This window comes from Myotis davidii, unplaced genomic scaffold (assembly GCF_000327345.1).
Source record: "Myotis davidii unplaced genomic scaffold, ASM32734v1 scaffold960, whole genome shotgun sequence".
NCBI lineage: Eukaryota > Metazoa > Chordata > Mammalia > Chiroptera > Vespertilionidae > Myotis > Myotis davidii.
Window position 1 is genome coordinate 1,485,676 of NW_006293003.1, and position 17,068 is coordinate 1,502,743.

General features: G+C 38.3%; 1 protein-coding gene and 1 long non-coding RNA gene across 2 annotated transcripts in view; one reads left to right on the forward strand and one right to left on the reverse strand.

Moving 5' to 3' along the window:
- The window catches only part of RPGR (retinitis pigmentosa GTPase regulator), a 58,253-nt gene extending 46,951 nt beyond the window's left edge, over nt 1-11,302 (forward strand). The window contains exons 14-17 of the mRNA XM_015565792.1: nt 3,236-3,493; nt 5,155-5,212; nt 7,364-7,455; nt 10,599-11,302. Of these exons, the coding sequence (XP_015421278.1) occupies nt 3,236-3,493; nt 5,155-5,212; nt 7,364-7,455; nt 10,599-10,805 (615 nt within the window). The 3' untranslated portion in view covers nt 10,806-11,302. The remainder of the gene's footprint in view (nt 1-3,235; nt 3,494-5,154; nt 5,213-7,363; nt 7,456-10,598) is intronic.
- Nucleotides 11,303-15,883: 4,581 nt separating this feature from the next.
- LOC107183537 overlaps nt 15,884-17,068 on the reverse strand; it is a 6,158-nt gene continuing 4,973 nt past the window's right edge. The window contains exons 2-3 of the long non-coding RNA XR_001514331.1: nt 16,430-16,440; nt 15,884-16,166 (exon numbers count right to left, since the gene is read on the reverse strand). This is a non-coding gene — a long non-coding RNA (uncharacterized LOC107183537). The remainder of the gene's footprint in view (nt 16,167-16,429; nt 16,441-17,068) is intronic.

The following is a 17,068-nucleotide window of genomic DNA, read 5'->3' on the forward strand; positions in this document are numbered from 1 at the left end:
GAAAAAGAAGGGGGGAAAATAAAAGCGAGATAAGAAAAGAAAAAAAAGAGCGAAAAGAGAGAATGAAGTGGAAGAGGGGAAGAGACTTTTTATATGAGGAGAATACTCCTTTAGAACTGCCACTAATCCCAGCAAATTACAGCAACAGCTCCCTGTATATGGATGCAAACTAGAAACAACCAATAATATAATGATGAAAATAGAATGGAGAACACTAATCTCAAAATAAAATAAAGAGAAAATAAAATGGCACTTTAAAAGATGGTAAAATGGTAGCAGTAATAATACTGGTTAAAAATGAGAAGGTAGTAATTTAAAGGGTAAAATCAGGTGATGGAAAAGGAAAAAAAAAGAAGAAAAAAAAGGGAAAAAAATTGGTTTCTTATTTAAAAGGTGAAAAAAGAAAAAAAAATTGCAGTAGTGAAGGTCCTTCGGTTCTTCTATTCTTCAGTCTGGCTCGCCTTTAGTCCTGCCAGGTATTCAGGAGAGTGTTGGGTTTCCCTGCGATACACTGTTCCTCTGTGTTGTAAACCACAGTCCTTATTTTAAAGCAGGCTGGATTTTTTTCCTAGCCTGCTGCCTTATTTGTTTAGCAAAGAGTCAGTTTGTGGCTCAGCCTCTGGGCGGCAGTGTTCTGGGGTTGGCCTCTGAGGCTATACGGCTTCTCTATCGCACCTAAAACTGATTTGGAGAGGTCAACTATCCAGAGCTGGTTCCTTAATAGTTACCCGCTCTGTGTTGTTGCTGGGATTCCCCATTCACTTCTTTACTGTGATCTCAGCACAGATGCATTTCCACTGACCACTCAAGACTACCTCTTTACTTCTTATGTGGTTCTGGTGATAAGAATGTATTTAGCCCAGCCCGTGTGGCTCAGCGGTTGAGTGTTGACCTATGAACCAGGAGGTCATGATTTGATTCCTGGTCAGGGCACATACCTGGGTTGTGGGCTCGATCCCCAATGTGGGGCTTGCAGGAGGCAGCCGATCTCATCATTGATGTTTCTATCTCTACCCCTCACTGAAATATATATATATATATATATATTTTAAAGAAAGAGCGTTTTTAAACTTTATCTTTTTTATATATATATTTTTTATCTTTTCTTTTATAAAATGACAGTATTCTGCCAATCTCTCTTAAATTGTTTCAGTTTGAAGGTAAGTGCTGTATATGATTTAAAGTAGTTGTCCAGATGTGTATTGAATAATTTTAAATGTGTTTAATAAGTGTAAAGTGTTACAATTGATGTTGTGATTTCTAGTACAAATGTCATTTTCTGAAAGCTTTTTCAAATTTAGAAAATGATGTAGTTCTAACAGTTCTTCATTGTCATAGATTTTCATAAAGTTAATGAGTAAAATTGTAGTTCAATATTAAAGAAATTAGTGTTTTTGCTTATTTATAAAATAATGTAAAGTTCTGTGTTTTCTTTTATAATAGCATGATATCCTGTACTTACATTAATACCTTAGTTAACTAGCACAATTGGAATTGACCCAGATGCTAGATTAACCAAACTATGCAAGCAATGAGGACTTTGCTTGAGCATAGCTCACTGATGTTCCTTCTGGGATATAGTAGGACTAAGTATGAAATTCTGTTAGGAGCACTGTTATTCCTAGTTGACCTTCATTTATATACACATGAATATATCTGTTCATGAACAAAAGTCTTAAATCTAGTAATCTTGCTTCGTGTTCCCTTCCAAAGTCAAGCTGTCTCTGATCATTTTACCTATCCATAATGTGCACTTGACTAGGCCTAATATGTAAGTCATTCAGAGGGGAAATTATGCAGGACAAAAGAAAGCCTTAGAAGTTCTTGGTAAATAGTAGCTACCTTGTAGTTAACCCTACCCAACCTAAGCATTTCTACCCTTGTACCCTATTCCCCTCTTGCATGCACTGCCTCATGACTTTCGATTTACCCAAGTCAAGCCTTCCCAGAGTAACTTCCAAAACCCTTTTTTAAATCTCAAGGCTTCACTTCTGGATTGCTTGTCCTTGGTGGGAATGCTTTTAGGCCACAACCTTAGTGCTGCTGGCCTGCGGATTCCACTTAAATCTGTGACTAAGGCATCAAATATAAACATATCCTCTTCCTAGCCTTAACTCTCTAACATTTTTATTTTTGCCAGAAGAAAGATGATTTAATTATTAGAGGCATTGTTTTTAAACCACCCATTAAAGACTCTATTAGGTATCAGGCTTATCCTTAGTCAAACAGCTGCTAGGAAATTGACCACGAGAAGGTAGATAGTGTTGAAGAGACATAAAGGACCTATATGGTCTGAGACAAATAGGGCCAAGATGAACTTTGTAAAAATGTTCTGTGAAGAAGTGAATGGCATTAATCGCTTACTGCTTCATGTATTTTAGAGGTAATTTTACCTTTAATGAAGTGCATAAATGAAAGGTGTAAGAAAAAATCCAATAAGGAGCTTAATCTCCTCATGACAAAAAAAAATAAGCAGTATTCCACCCCAAATATGAAACTGCAAAATAAAAAAAATCTCAATATAGAAATAAAGATAAAACTAATATTTTCTACCTGTCCTTAATAAACATTACATGATTTATTCTCAGTCTATCAAATTCATAGGCTCTTTAATAAATTGGATTAGTTGGACAGGAATCAGAATAAGTTCTGCCTCAGTTTGGTTTTCACTTAAACTGCTCATGTCTCTTTATCTTTTCCCTGGAATGTAATTACACTTACCTCTTATGAATAAGTGAATTGTACTTTTGAAATGATTGTAAATCCCTGTTTTGGAAAATGAACATAATAGATATGATTATGTTATAATGTGCCAGTAGATAGAAAGCATGTGTGTGTGTGTGTGTGTGTGTGTGTGTGTGTGTGTGTCCCATAGAAAGCTTTTTAACTTCTTTAGAAGCATTCTTTAGAGACAGCGAGACAGCCCTGGTAGCAAATTTAGTTTCCATGTTAACCATTTCATAGATAGGTGCTAATATAATTTTGGGAATTCTAGTCATTAAAAATGAAATAGAGCAACAGACACAAAATGCTTGCTAATATAGTAACTTGATATACAGCATGGGTTATGCAGCATTTATTTCTTTGACATAAGTATTTGAACTCATATCCATGTGTTCTTTGAGATAATATTAGTTATGACAAAATTTACAAGTTATGACAAGATTTACAAAATAAATCTCTGTGTTTTTTTAAAGAAAACCTAACTCTTTCTTGATTATCAATTTTGCCATAGAATCGCACACTTCCAGAAGACAAGGCAGAGGAAATTAATGAACATCTGGAAGACAGGAAGAAATCTGTGGGAGACAATAAAAATGTTTCTGCAGATGACCTCAGTGAAATCAGCGACAATTCAAATGTTCCTGCAGATGACCTCAGTGTAACCAGCGTCAATTCAAATGTTCCTGCAGTTTACAACAGTGAAACTAGTGACAATTCAATTGTTCCTGCAGGTTACCAGATTGAAACCAGCGACAACTCAATTGAAAAGGTATTGACACCATTGAAAAGATATGATGATATGTGTTTAAATCCTATGATCCTGCCTAAGAGAAAGCATATGGGTTCCTTGGTCTCTGCAGAAGGCAGATTCCAACTTCCATTGGGAGAAAAACTATTTCTATGAATAACTTTGTTCATGCAAATTTATGAATGAGGCACACTTTGTTTCTAGCTCTCTTTCCATACTTCTTGCTAGTTTTCTGTTCCCTGCATGAGTGGATATCAACTAATGTGGGCCAGTATAGTACAGTATACTGTTGAGAAATTAACAATGAAGTTCAGCACTGGGTCTTTGAAATAATGAAAATACAAAGTTAGGGGCACTGTATTGGTGGCAGAAATGGGATGTGTGGGTGCCTGCATACATGTGTTAATTTACATGTATAGGGACAAACTAAAGTTCACAAGAGTGTGATCTGTTCTGCAGAGATGCAGTCTAGAAGAAATTATTTATGGGAGGAAGAGAAGGAGGTATCACTGAGGAAGAAAAAGCCATCCTAAAGATGGAGCTAGAGACATCAAAAACATCTCTTCCATTTGGTAGTTTTGCCTAATAATGACCCTGCTAGGAGACAAATGGAAGTTTTGAAATAATTAATTTGCTAACACTAACCTGGATTAATTTCAAAGATATCTAATTCAGAAACCCAAATTGAATGACACTGTATTGATTCATTTTTGTTTTCATTTTTTGGACCTCTTGTACAAAACAATGAGTTAGTCATGCTTTCTCATTTATGAAACACTATTATCACTGGTCTGGGCAAAGATCCCTCTCTTTATTGAAATTGATCCCTTTTTAGCCCCATTTCCCTTCACCCTAATATGGACAATCATTGAAACATATTTGTCCTTTTATTTGAATCTGTATGTTTAAAACATGTATTGTTTGTAGTTTTGTGTGCATGTATTTTTTATTTACAAGATGGTATTGTGTGTAGAGGTCATTTTCTTTCTTTTTTTAACGTTTTTATTGATTTCAGAGAGGAAGGGAGACGGAGAGAGAGGTAGAAACATCAATGATGGGAGAGAATCATGAATCGGCTGCCTCCTACACGCCCCACTTTGGGGATTGAGCCCACAACCCTGGCATGTGCCCTGACCAGGAATCAAACCATAACTTCCTGGTTCAGAGGTTGACACTCAACCACTGAGCCAGGCAGGCTGGGAGTCATTCTCTTTCTTGATTCTTTCTTTTTCCAAGACTCCTTCCTCTCAGAAAAAAAAAAAAAAATGTTTATTAGTTGTTGCTTTTTTTTCCCCAGAGGGAGGGAAGGATTCTATTTATAAGGAGCATTTATGAGTTACAGTTAGGGTGGTCCCTACAATTCTTCAACATAGAACACATTAAACTCCAATTTGACATTGTAAGATGCTAAGCTAAATCATATACCGATTAATATTCCTGAATGTTCTTTTAGTAGAGTTCTTGAATCATACAATATTTTTTGAATCATACAATTTTAAGCTAAGAGTGACCTTAGCAAATCACTCAGCATTGAGGCAACAGCCCAGCAAAGTGAAATAATTGACACATATTTGTGTTAATAGCTAGAGGCCGACTCTAGAACCCTACTTAAAAAGCAAGACTAGGTTTTCTAGCACAGAAAAAATATGTTTTTTATTATATTGTTTCTTTATTGTTTATAGGACAAAAAAAACAACCAAGAGGAACCAGCCATTTCTGAATACAATGAAAATCTAAAAGGTGTGAGCACATTTGACTTCAAAAGTATGCTTTTAGAAAAGCTATATATATATACATACATACATACATACATACATACATATGTACATACATATATATGCATATATGTGCCTTTATTGAGTAGTTTACATACATATACTCTATTTTATACTTTTTACTGTCACATGACTCATAACAAGCTATGAAATATGTGACATGAGCTTATTTGTTCTCATTGATAGCCACCACAGCTTTTTCACACAAAAATAATCATGCTACTCCTAGCTGCTCATATGTCATTTTCAAGTGGTTTAGGACAGCCTTTTCACTACCTTTATTTTTCTTTTCAACCAGTAGTTTTAAGTTAAGCTTTTGCCCCAAATTTCAATTTGTATCTCTGGTGAGCACTGCCAGACTCCATTGCCGATGACCAGGCTGGCCTAGAGCCACAGCAAGCCTTCCAGCTTTCCCCCAGATCTCAGACCTAAGTCTTTGATCTTACCACAGATATTTAAGAGGAATCCTTTCCCAGGTCTAGCTGTTGGTGTCAGAGAACAAGTGCCGCAGCATAGAGGAGACCTACATTTTCTACACCCAAATCATCTGTGTTTTTGCTGTATGACCCCTATGTTACATTTCCATACCATCACATCACAGTGTGCTTTTTACTGTGTTCTCATTAAAAATATCTGTCATAATAGTAGATATTTTATCTGAAATTTAGCATAGAAGTAGTTCCCTTGTTACTTTTTCCCTTCCAACTTCTGCAGATAGACTAGAAAGTTTTAGAATATTTTAAGAAAAATCCTATCTAATAATAGAGAAACATGGTAATTAGCCATACCTCCGCTACCCTTCCCATTGGCTAATCAGCAAGATATGCAAATTAACTACCAGCCAAGATGGCGGCCGGCAGCCAGGCAGCTGAAGCGAACATGAACATGAGGCTTGCTTACTCCAGTGATGGAGGAAGTCAACGTTCCCCGCCTGCCTCAGCTCAGCTCTGAGCTCCGGATGAAACAATGTTGCAATTATAGAACCTAAACAAACCCCAGAAACCTGCTTTCAGCCAGCGCGGCCTCAGAGCTTAGAGCAGCCAGTGATGGCAACAGAGTTTCAATTATAGAATCTAAACAAACCCAGGTACCTGCTTTCAGCTGGCAATGGCCCCAGAGCTGGAGCCTGCTCTCATCTCCAGTGACAGCTATAGAAGGTAAATTAATAAAAGGGTGATATGCAAATTGACCCTAACAGCAGAAGGACTGGGAATGACTGGTCACTATGACACACACTGACCACCAGGGGGCAGGCGCTCAATGCAGGAGCTGCCCTCTGGTGGTCAGGGCGCTCTCACAGGGAGGAGCTCTGCTCAGCCACAAGCCAGGCTGATGGCTGCCTGTACAGCGGTGGTGGTGGGAGCCTCGCCTGCCTCCTCAGTAGCGCTAAGGATGTCCGACTGTAGCTTAGGTCTGCTCCCCACTGGCAAGTGGACATCCCCCGAGGACTCCCGGTTGCCAGAGGGATGTCTGAGTCCTGGGCTCAATCCTCTGGGAAGCGAGACTAAGCCAGCAGGTGGTCATCCCCTGAGGGGTCCCAGACTGCGAGAGGACACAGGCCAGGCTGAGGGACCCCCGATCCCCCCCCAAGTGCACAAATTTTTGTGCACCGGGTCTCTAGTGTTAAAATAGTTAACATCTCTAAGTATTCTTAGCATATAGCCTAAAATGTTAAAAAGAAGTTGAATATAATATTTTAAAGTTGGTAATATAAATTAAAATAATGCATTGCTTCATGAGTATCCTTTAAAGATCATTATTTAACTATATAACATGTGGATTAATTTGGAACACAAAAATAATGTCCATTTGAGTAAAAGGGATTTAATTATAATTTTTTAAAACATAATTTATATTTTACAGAAGTCTTTCCTAGCATGTACTGTTATCTATGTAGCCTTCTAAACTTTTACAGCATTGGTCAGGTCATTCTTGGCTTTTTGCCTTAACTCAGTTTTTCAGGAAATGTGCAGTTTGGACCTTTCCCATTATTCCAGTGGTATGGTCTTTTATTATTACTCTATAATTCAGGATTGATAGAGTTCCACTGAAAGCATCACAACTTTTCTTTTTCTGATTAGTTAGGAAAATTTTTTCTAAATATATTCTATTGTAGGAAACATATGTGAGCTTGCAAAGAGCAGTTCTTCAAAAATCCTGGAGGATAGTAAATCCATACCAAGTAAAGATAGGAAAGTATCGAAGAAGGTAAGTGAAATGAACTTCTCATTTTAATATTAAGACCAAACAAAGTATTGAATTGCTCCTTCTACTTTTTATATGGTGATTCACATAATCTAACTTCTTTAATATGAGTTTTTATGCCCAGAAACATGAAGAATTTCAGGTGATGTTTCACATTTTTAATGTGTACATTTGTTTATTATTGGACTTTAGATTATGAGTCAGGTAGTTCTTCCAAAATTTAATAGCATATTTTTTCAGTCATTCCATCCATGCTGACTCATCATACAAAAAAAGATTTGTAAAATAACTTTATTGCTTAAATTATAAGTGCATAATAATCAAGAGAGTCTAGAAGAGAGTAAGGCAAAGCCATGAAATAGGGTGAATGAAAAAATAAAGATGGTTGTGTTTAGGAAACATTACAACATGCTACTTCAGTCTCTCAGGAGATGACTAATATATGTTTTGGAGTTGCTGAAAGTCAAAGGAATATGTTTCTTCTCCTTGAAAGTAAGTTTCTCTTTTCACTTTCAGAACTTGCTTTAATTATGAGACCATATTTCAGGGTAGAAGAGAAAACATGGAAGACAAGACAAATGAAAGGCCTTCTTAGTTCCTAGTCAACCTTCAGGCCTCAGCTTAAATGTAATTTCCATATACAGGCCTTTTATGACCAGCAGCACTTATGTAAATTATTATAGCCCATTATTATTGTCTCACATAACACTTTTCTTATCCTTCTTAATATTTCAATTACATAGTCATTTGTATATCTATTAGCTTTATGTTTCTATCCTCCCTCCCCACTGGCCTTCAGTTCCATAGGGACAGAAATGATAATCTATCTTGTTTTTCAGTGCATCCTCATCACTTATCACAGTTTCTGGTATGTGGTAAATACTCAGTAAATATTTTTGGTTGACAATGAGTTGTAAAATATAAGGAAGTAAGAAAGAGGAAAGGGTGAAGGTATAAAAATTAGGAACTGCACTTAGAGTAAACAGCCTGTCTTTTGCAAGCTTTGGAGGTATATGCCACTCTGAAATTCCTTTCAGAGTTACTTTAGAAATTTCAAATGCTATTTGGCCATGATGCCCATATTGTTATCTTTTGCTAAAAAATAATTTATGACTATTTTTTTCTTTATAAAAATTATTTGATAAATTTGGATTACTATACCCAAAAGATAATTGCGACCTGGCTCAAAGGACACTTTGAAGTGGCTTTAGAATTATATCAGATGTATCATCAGAACATTTGATCAAGGTTTAGGAACTTTTTAAATGCTCTGTCTAGTAGACCAGGACATTTAACAGATAGTATACTATGCTTCATAGCATTCCAATTATAAGAGTTCAGGGAAAGCATCTGGAAAAAAAATTAAATATGAGGGAGGAAGGTGAAAAGTGAAAGAGCCGGCAGACATAAAAACATAAGGAGAAGAAAAGTGAAGTGAAGCTGCCAAGAAAAAAAAAAAAAGATTATTGGAAAACATACCTCTGACCAAATGAAAACGCATATTCTAGAATCCATGGTCAGATTTCAGTGGCTGTTCAGGCTGTCCAGTCTTCAGCATTGCTTGTAGGTGGTAGAATTTAGATATACAGTACAAGAGAGAGGCCCAAGCCAGGGAAGGAATGCTGTGCGGGAGGCAGAATAGCACCCACCTGTAGAAGCAGACCAAGCAAGGTGCCCGAGTGCCAGCATTAGTGGATGGGACAAAGGTAAGGTTAGGCCAGGACAAGTGCCAGACTGAAGAATTCAGTCTTCAACTTTGATTCTGCTTAAATTCTCATTTATACCTAGTAGAAAAATATATTTCAGTATATACACATTTCCTTGGCTAAAAGATAATGAAAATTATATTAAACAATCATGAACTAATAAGTATATTCCCTACTTAAGGAATATGCTGTTATTCTACATATTTTTAAAAAGGAAATCATTTGAATGAGATTTTTTTTCAATCATTCTCACATGACATTTTTATCTACAGTGTCTCTCACCTATTTATATTATCCAAGCCAAACAAACCAAACTGTTTTTAAAACTTGGGAAAAGTAGTTCATTAACACATCCTATATAATAAAAGACTAATATTCAAATTGTCCCTTCAACTGGGAGTTCAACCGGGAGTCCAACCAGGGGGCAGGGCTAGCCAGCCAACTGCCCACGGCCCCTCCCCCTGGATGGCACTGCCCCCCGATTGTCCCCCTCCAATCAGGTGCAGGGCCAGCCCACCAACTGCCTGTGGCCCCTCCTCCCAGCCAGCCAGGCTCGATCAGTCCCGATTGGGGTAGGCCAGCCGGACCCCACCCATGCACAAATTCATGCACCAGGACTCCAGTATCAAAATAAACATGTGTTTGAGATTTTGTATGTCTTCTTCTTAATTAAACAAATACTTTAATGATAATCTAAAAAAGAAAAAGAAAGAATTGCACTCTTCTACAAGACAGAATTCACCATTGAATTTTGTTTTCATAATTTTAAATGATGCAGATAGCCAGGTTGGCACCTATGGTTTTCATTAACAGCAGAGATCTTTTGGAAGGTGATTGTTATATCTAGAAATTACCAAATATTGCTTTTATAAACTATAGTCAATGCTGATTATTTGGATCCACAGTTAGCCACTCAGAAAATTGTGTCATTGGCTTGATTTCCTTCCACTCTAATAAACTGATTAAAAAAGCGGTAAATTTTTCAACTATTAAAAATTTATTTTCATTGTGGAACTAGTTCATTCTTGTATTTACTTAGCATATATTAATTGGGTATCTCTTATGTCCCAGGCACAAGGCTAGAGGCTGCAGATACAGAGGTTAAAGATCCAGTGCCACTTTGAAGTCAATAGATTTTTTATTCATTGTCAGTCCCATAAATGAAAGTCTGAGATGAGAATTTTTCTATCAAAAGTATGCCTGTGTATTTTTGCCTTCCTGGCAACTACCTTTTCTCTGCCATGTTCCAGCTAGTTTCTCAAGGAGGAATCATGATTGTCATTGGTAAAAGAAAAAAGGCTTATGAATGCTAAGAATATATATATGGTGTCCCATAAAGATGTGATGAAATAATGTTAAGACTTGTTGGAAATTATGCATCCCCCCCAATACTAAGTGAATATTTCACTTACTGAAATGAATTTTTTGTGTTTTTTCTAGACTTACCTTTTTAAAAGACTGTCATTGATGAGTATGAAAAGTATGCCGAATAATAATGAGCCACTTCCAGAAATTAAATCATTAAGAGATCAAATAGCTTTTAAAAGCAATAAGAAGAATTTCAAACAGAACCACATTGGGCAAAATAATCAGGATACGTCACCCCCAAATACTGAGAAAACGTCAAAATCCTGTGTACTACTTTAAATATATATTTGTGTGGTCACCATGCACATTGTAATTTATACTTGAAAAACATGACTTCTTAAGGAATGTTTCTGATAACAAACTTGAAGATATAATTTAATAATATGTTTTATTTGGTTTGAATAGTATGACCAGTTTTGATATTTATTTATGATAATATTTTGACAAGCAATTTCACAGTATGTGTATCATCTCAAACTCTCTAAGTGTTGTGGCCTTAACTGTTCAGTGTTCCATAAAAATATATTTTTATATGTGAAGATTGAATTAAGAAATTTTACAGTTTTAACTAAACAGTTTTACATCTTATAATATCAAAAGGCAATATTTACAAACTCAAAAACTATTATAACAGTTTTTAATGTATTTGCAATTTTTAAAAACTATCAAAATTGTTTAATGAGAATATTTTAATAAACTATATCTGGTCAGTTACACTGTTTAAATAGGTGACGATGAATAAAATTTGGGGGTACTTGGACTTATCAATTGACAAAATGGGGGCAAAAAAACTAATTTTAAAATATTCAAAGCTATAAAATGCTTTTACCTCTAAGGAAATTTATGTATAACTGTAAACAGTACATCTTTATAGAGAAACTGTCTTGAAATTTCTTTGCCTCCCACTCCTTTCTTCAGGGAAGCGATTTGGCATGAAGACATTGCAGATTATGTGGATCTAGAGTCTTTGACCACAGATCCCCACCACAGCAGAACCAAACATACCCAGTCTTCCTATTTCAGCTGTTTCTAGCATTGACAGTTGGCTCTAACACACAGTGCTCTGCCACAGGTATAGAAAGGGTAAATCTATTAACTCTATACCAATAGAGACATTGCTTTGCTATGCTCACAAATGATGCTTACTTAATGGAGCAAACTACATTCATCATCCCCATTCTAGCTTCTGAACATTTTCTTCTTCAATCACAGTGGTCACTGTCCCAGTTAAACAAATAAAAAGAAACATCATCTTTGTGCTTTATTCACAAGGATTGTGAGGATGCTAATTTAGAGTAGATGTGATTTTAAAATCTTAGTGTTCTGTGTAAATATTAATTTAGTTAAATTCTAATTTTATTAAAGATAAATTTAATAAAATGTTTTGCTATTTCCCCTTATAGTAATAGCACAGTATTGCAAAAATACTTTGCCAAAATCTAAACTATAGGAGCCAAGTGGAAATAAAGCTCACAAATAGGACTAAGACAGGCCAGTTGTAGTAGGCAGAATTCTAAGATAGCCCCAAGGTTCCTGCCTGTTGGTATACTTGCCCTGAATAGTCCCTTCCCCTTGAGTGTGGGTGAGGGATTATGGAAAGATACCACTTTATTACTTAGGTTACATTATATGAAAGGTTTTACAGATGTAATTAAATTTCCTAATCTGTTAACTTTAAGCAAAAGGGAAATAACAGGAGGTAGGCCTGACCTAATCAGGTCAGCCCTTTCAAAAGGGGCTCTAGAGCTCAGAGATGGAAGAAGTCAGAGAAGTAGAGATGATTTTCTGTTGGCTTTGAAGAAGCAAACTGCCATGATATGGAGAGTCATGTGCCAGGGAAAATTGAGAACCCTCTAGTATCTGAGGGCCTCCATCCTACAACTGGAAGGCACTGAATTCTGCCAACAACCAGTGAGCCTGGAAGAGAAACCCAGTCCTCAGATGAGACCACAGCACTGGCTGAAGTCTTATGAGGCCTTGAGCAAAGGACCCAGTTAATCAGTGCCCAGGCTCCTGACCCATGAACACTGTAGTTTTAATCCACTGTTTATGGTAATTGTCATGCAGCAATAGAAATGAATACCAGTCTTATTCTGTGGAAGGGTTTCTCCATATGGTGGCTTCCTTCATCAAAGAGTCAATAGAGTCTAATAGTAAGACAGGTGTCAGAAAGATAATCATGGAAGTGATATCCCATCACTTTTGACATGTTCTGTTAGAAGCAAGTCACAGGCCCATCTCACACTCAAGATGAGGGCATGACACAAGGACGTGAAGACCAGGAGGCAAGGATCACAGGGGTCATCTTAGAGCCTACTTGCCATACCACTCGTTTGGCTGCTCATTATAAAGGAGAAAAGGAAGAATTAAGTCAAAGCACTTGGAAGAGGTGAACATGAGACAAGCATAAACAAACTAACAAAGTATCCATGTTTTGTCAGAGGTGTCAGAATAATTCACCCTGTTTACTAAGGTGCTTCATTGAGGATAAACACTGAGTGATTTTTCATAGTACTTTTATAAATACTTTTGTAAAAACATCATACCAGCCATCTTCCCTTGGACTGTGAATACTTGTATTATATTTATTTTCCAATTTTTGTTTTCATATTTGGTTTTTACAGTGAAATACTGAACACTTCCTACATGCCAGATACTATACCAGAAACTAAGAAAATAGAAGTCACAGTTATGGTGGAGTAAAATGAAGAAAACACATCATCATTTAGAGATATTAGGGTAATTTAAAAACCCAAGTTTCCTAATTGAATGAAAAGGAGATTAGTGAACACTAAACTTCACACAAACAAAAAAGCTAAGCTAACATATTTAAGAATTCAAAAAAAGAGAAAAGATCATGTTATGCCCAGATTTCAGGATCCCCAAAAGACCACCAGGGAGTCAGCTGAGTCCGATGCAAAAGCAAAGAGTCTTTGTTCGAGCTAGCTCCCCGACCACACTCACTGACGCAGCAGCAAGCAGCAGAGAGTGAGCTCTGTGGGAAGAGGGGTTTTATAGGGGGGGTGGAGTAAGGGGAGGAGAGAGGACTGTGGGCCCTGCCGATTGGCCAGGCGCAAGTTGGTGTCTTGTTACACAGGATGTGGTCGTATCTATGGCGCTCACTTCCCTTAATTATCATTGGTTAATTTAAAGAAATCCTAGGTGTGGCTAGCAGAGGCTTGGGCTTCCAGGAAGAAGCTCCTTGCCGAGCACATGGCTAAGGCTGCTGCCCCAAAATGGAGGATCCGGGGTAAGATGGAGAGCGTAGCCCTCGCCCTGGGTCAAGATGGAGGGCGTAGCCCTCACCCTTTTATTCCCCCCTTGTCTTGAGACTTCCGGCTCAATCATGAGACGGACTGCATTTCTGTTTCACCGTTGCTAGAGGCCTGTACTGGGCGTGTAGAACTATCAACTGAACCACCCCTATATGCTTCTTGACAAATTGGACTAGTCTGTTAATAATGCAAGGGCCGGAAGTCAACAGCATTAGGAGGATTCCAAGGGGTCCGGCGAAGTCCACTGTCTTCTTGAGGGTGATCTGTAGCGGGTGTGTTTGGTTAAAGGTCATCTTCCACTCAGGCTCCCTGCTGTCCTGGGCACAGAAAGAGCTGGGCTTGTGACCTGGCAGAGACAAACTATAACAAATGGTCCAGTGGAAGGGAAAGAAACCATTTTAGATTTAACAACTTCTATTGAAATAGGATTTTTCTTCTTAAAATTCCTCCATGGCTATCAAAAAGCCAAATCAAGATTAGTTTATCTACTGTAAAATTTTGGTTACCAAGGATTGTAGACCATCACCGGTCTACAGCAACTGCTGGCAGCTACAGCTACATTTAAACCTGTAAGAGAATCAAAGGTTAATACAACATATTAATACAGTGAAACATAATATTGGCACCATGGCCACTTCAGGCAGCCAAATCCTCTGCTACTAAACATGAGATATGGCAGGGCTATACAAACATCTTAGGGAGGTGACTAAAGTCCATTCCTGACCCTCCTATATAAGGCTAAATTGTCCTCGTCTCTCTCGAGCCATGTCCATGAAGATGCAGGCATTACCTGAGTCTATTATACAGTTTTCTGCAAGTCACTGTCAGGGCTGTGCACTGTGGCCAGTTCTTTCTAGCGATAAACACAGTCTGTCCAATTTCCTTAAAATGTATTCTGGCACAGGAGAAAGTTGTTTTGCTGTACACAGGTAGCTTAACCCCTATACCACTGGGCTTGGACCTCTGCCCAGCAAACTGCAATCTACAAGTTCAATACGCAGCCTCCAGTTCTCCTAACCCAATGAGGTTTCGGCCAGTCTCTGAGTCAGACTTCTCCTCTTCTTGGAGAACTTCAAAGTCCTTATGACTTCCATGTCCAGGGAGAGTGCCCCTTTGTTAACCCTGCCCATCAGCCACAACGCTCCGCTCTCCTGCCTTTCCACCAGTTCCCTTTGTGGCAGAGCAGCAACCATGCCTCCTCCATGAGGATTCTAACAAACAACTGAAAACAAGTCAAACAAAACACAGTCACAGGCAGGGTTTGGAATGATAGGTGGTGGCCTGCCAAACATGATTTCATAGGGAGTAAAGCCCAGGGTGTAAGGGGAGTTCCTTACCCAGTAAAGGGCATACGAGAGGAGAGCCACCCAGTCCCCGCCAATCTCCGTGGTTAATTTGGTAAGGGTCTCCTTTAGAGTTCTGTTCATCCTTTCCACCTGCCCTGAACTAGGGCCTATAAGAATTTTCAATTTGCCCCAGTAGCCCTGGCTACTACCTGCGTTACCTGTGAAATAAAGGCTGGTCCGTTGTCAGATCCTATCATAACAGGAAAACCATACTTGGGTAAGATGTCTTCCAGCAGCTTACCACGAAGTGAAAATTTTGGTTAATACCTTTTGAATAATTATCTATTTCAAGTTAGCCAAATGTAATTAATTTGAAAACTTGACAACTATTTTACTGTCAAATTTAATACTCTAACAATAATTTTAATTTATATTCTTGTGAAGGCTTTGAGCATTCCTGTTGTTAGGCTAGATTTAGATATAGGGTCTGTTAGCCAAGCCTCCGTTTTTCTGGATTCTGATTTCAGCTGGACCAAATCTCTTCTATTTGGTTCCTGATCTGGGCTGGGCATGGGAAGCAAGAAGCAGCCATGGGGACAGGAGACCTTCCTCAGAAGGGCCGAGTGTTCAAGCCCGTGCACCATTGGGGCGGGTGAGGATCTGTGCCCCACCTTTGTTGCACCCCAAGTTTTCTCCTACTGGCCCCCAGCTGTGCCTGTCTTCGGCCCAAGTTCTCTCGTACTAGCTCCCCCCAACTGTGCCTGTCTTAGGTTGCCCCTCCCTGAAGGGTCTTACCCGTCATTGACTACCAGCCATCCTCTGGGCCAAGTAGGGTGATGTGAGGTTCAGTTCTGTCTCCTTGTTAACCTATGTCCCTCTGGCCTCCATGCCCAGCACCTGCCTTTGGATCCCCTCACCTGCCGGCAGGGCCCTGGCATTGATCATGGGGAATCCAGGTTTCTTCTCCACAGAGGGCCCAGCTTACACCATTAGGCAAGAGACAGATCCATGGTACCAGCTTTTCATGATCTCAGCTTGAATGGAGAGCTTAGATAACAGCTGTAAACAATTGGAATCCTCTTGGCAAAAAAAAGCTCAAGAGAGGTCAATACAGAATGCTTAAGTAACTTCCCCAGGGGGCCCTCCACACAGTGGAAGGGAATAAATCCTTTCCTGTCCTTAAAACATTCAAAGAATTCATTTGTAAGTTTGTTTGGGATAAAGCATCAAAAAAAATATTAATGACCATACTTCACTTTAGAAATTGGATTATTGCTATCAGTACCTTTTAAAGACTTTGACATAAGCTACTTAACTTTTGTTTAGGGAGGGAACATATAACCTTTAATTGTCCTTAGTTTAAGGAAAGCAGGGTTTTCTAGATTCAAGAGATTAGCTTAAAATATAGTATTAAATAAATCCGCAAGGCAATCACACTTCCTGCCCCATCCACATTTCTGTAGTAAAACTCCGCCTTAAAACTCCACCCCTGAAATCCCATCCTGCCTCAGTAAGCAGATATTCCTTTTGTGATTGGCTAAGTCAGAGGGAGGGGCCTTTGCTGTTTCAAGATGGCAGCCACCAGGGGAGCGGCAAGCCATGCAGCCAACATGGCGGCTGCCAAGTCACGCAGCCCAACATTGTGGCTGTCTAAACTGTTCTCTGACAGAAAAGATGATTTCCTCATTCTCACAACAAACAAGGGAAGAGCAAACCAAAATCCCTAAAAGATAGATGGCCAACATTATATTGCAGACAAACAGAAATCTCATTAGCTGTTTATACCTTTTATAATTATCTTAAAGAATATCAATTAAATTTAAACTGGTTTTTGTCTTAAAATTTTCAGTTGAGGTCATAAAATAAATCCTCTTTTTTTAATCAGACCAATAGGCAAAGGCGTTTATCTACCATAACACACAATTTCTCCCAATTCAATCCGAACCTTAAACTTTTAGCTGGCAAATCAAATCTTCAGCAT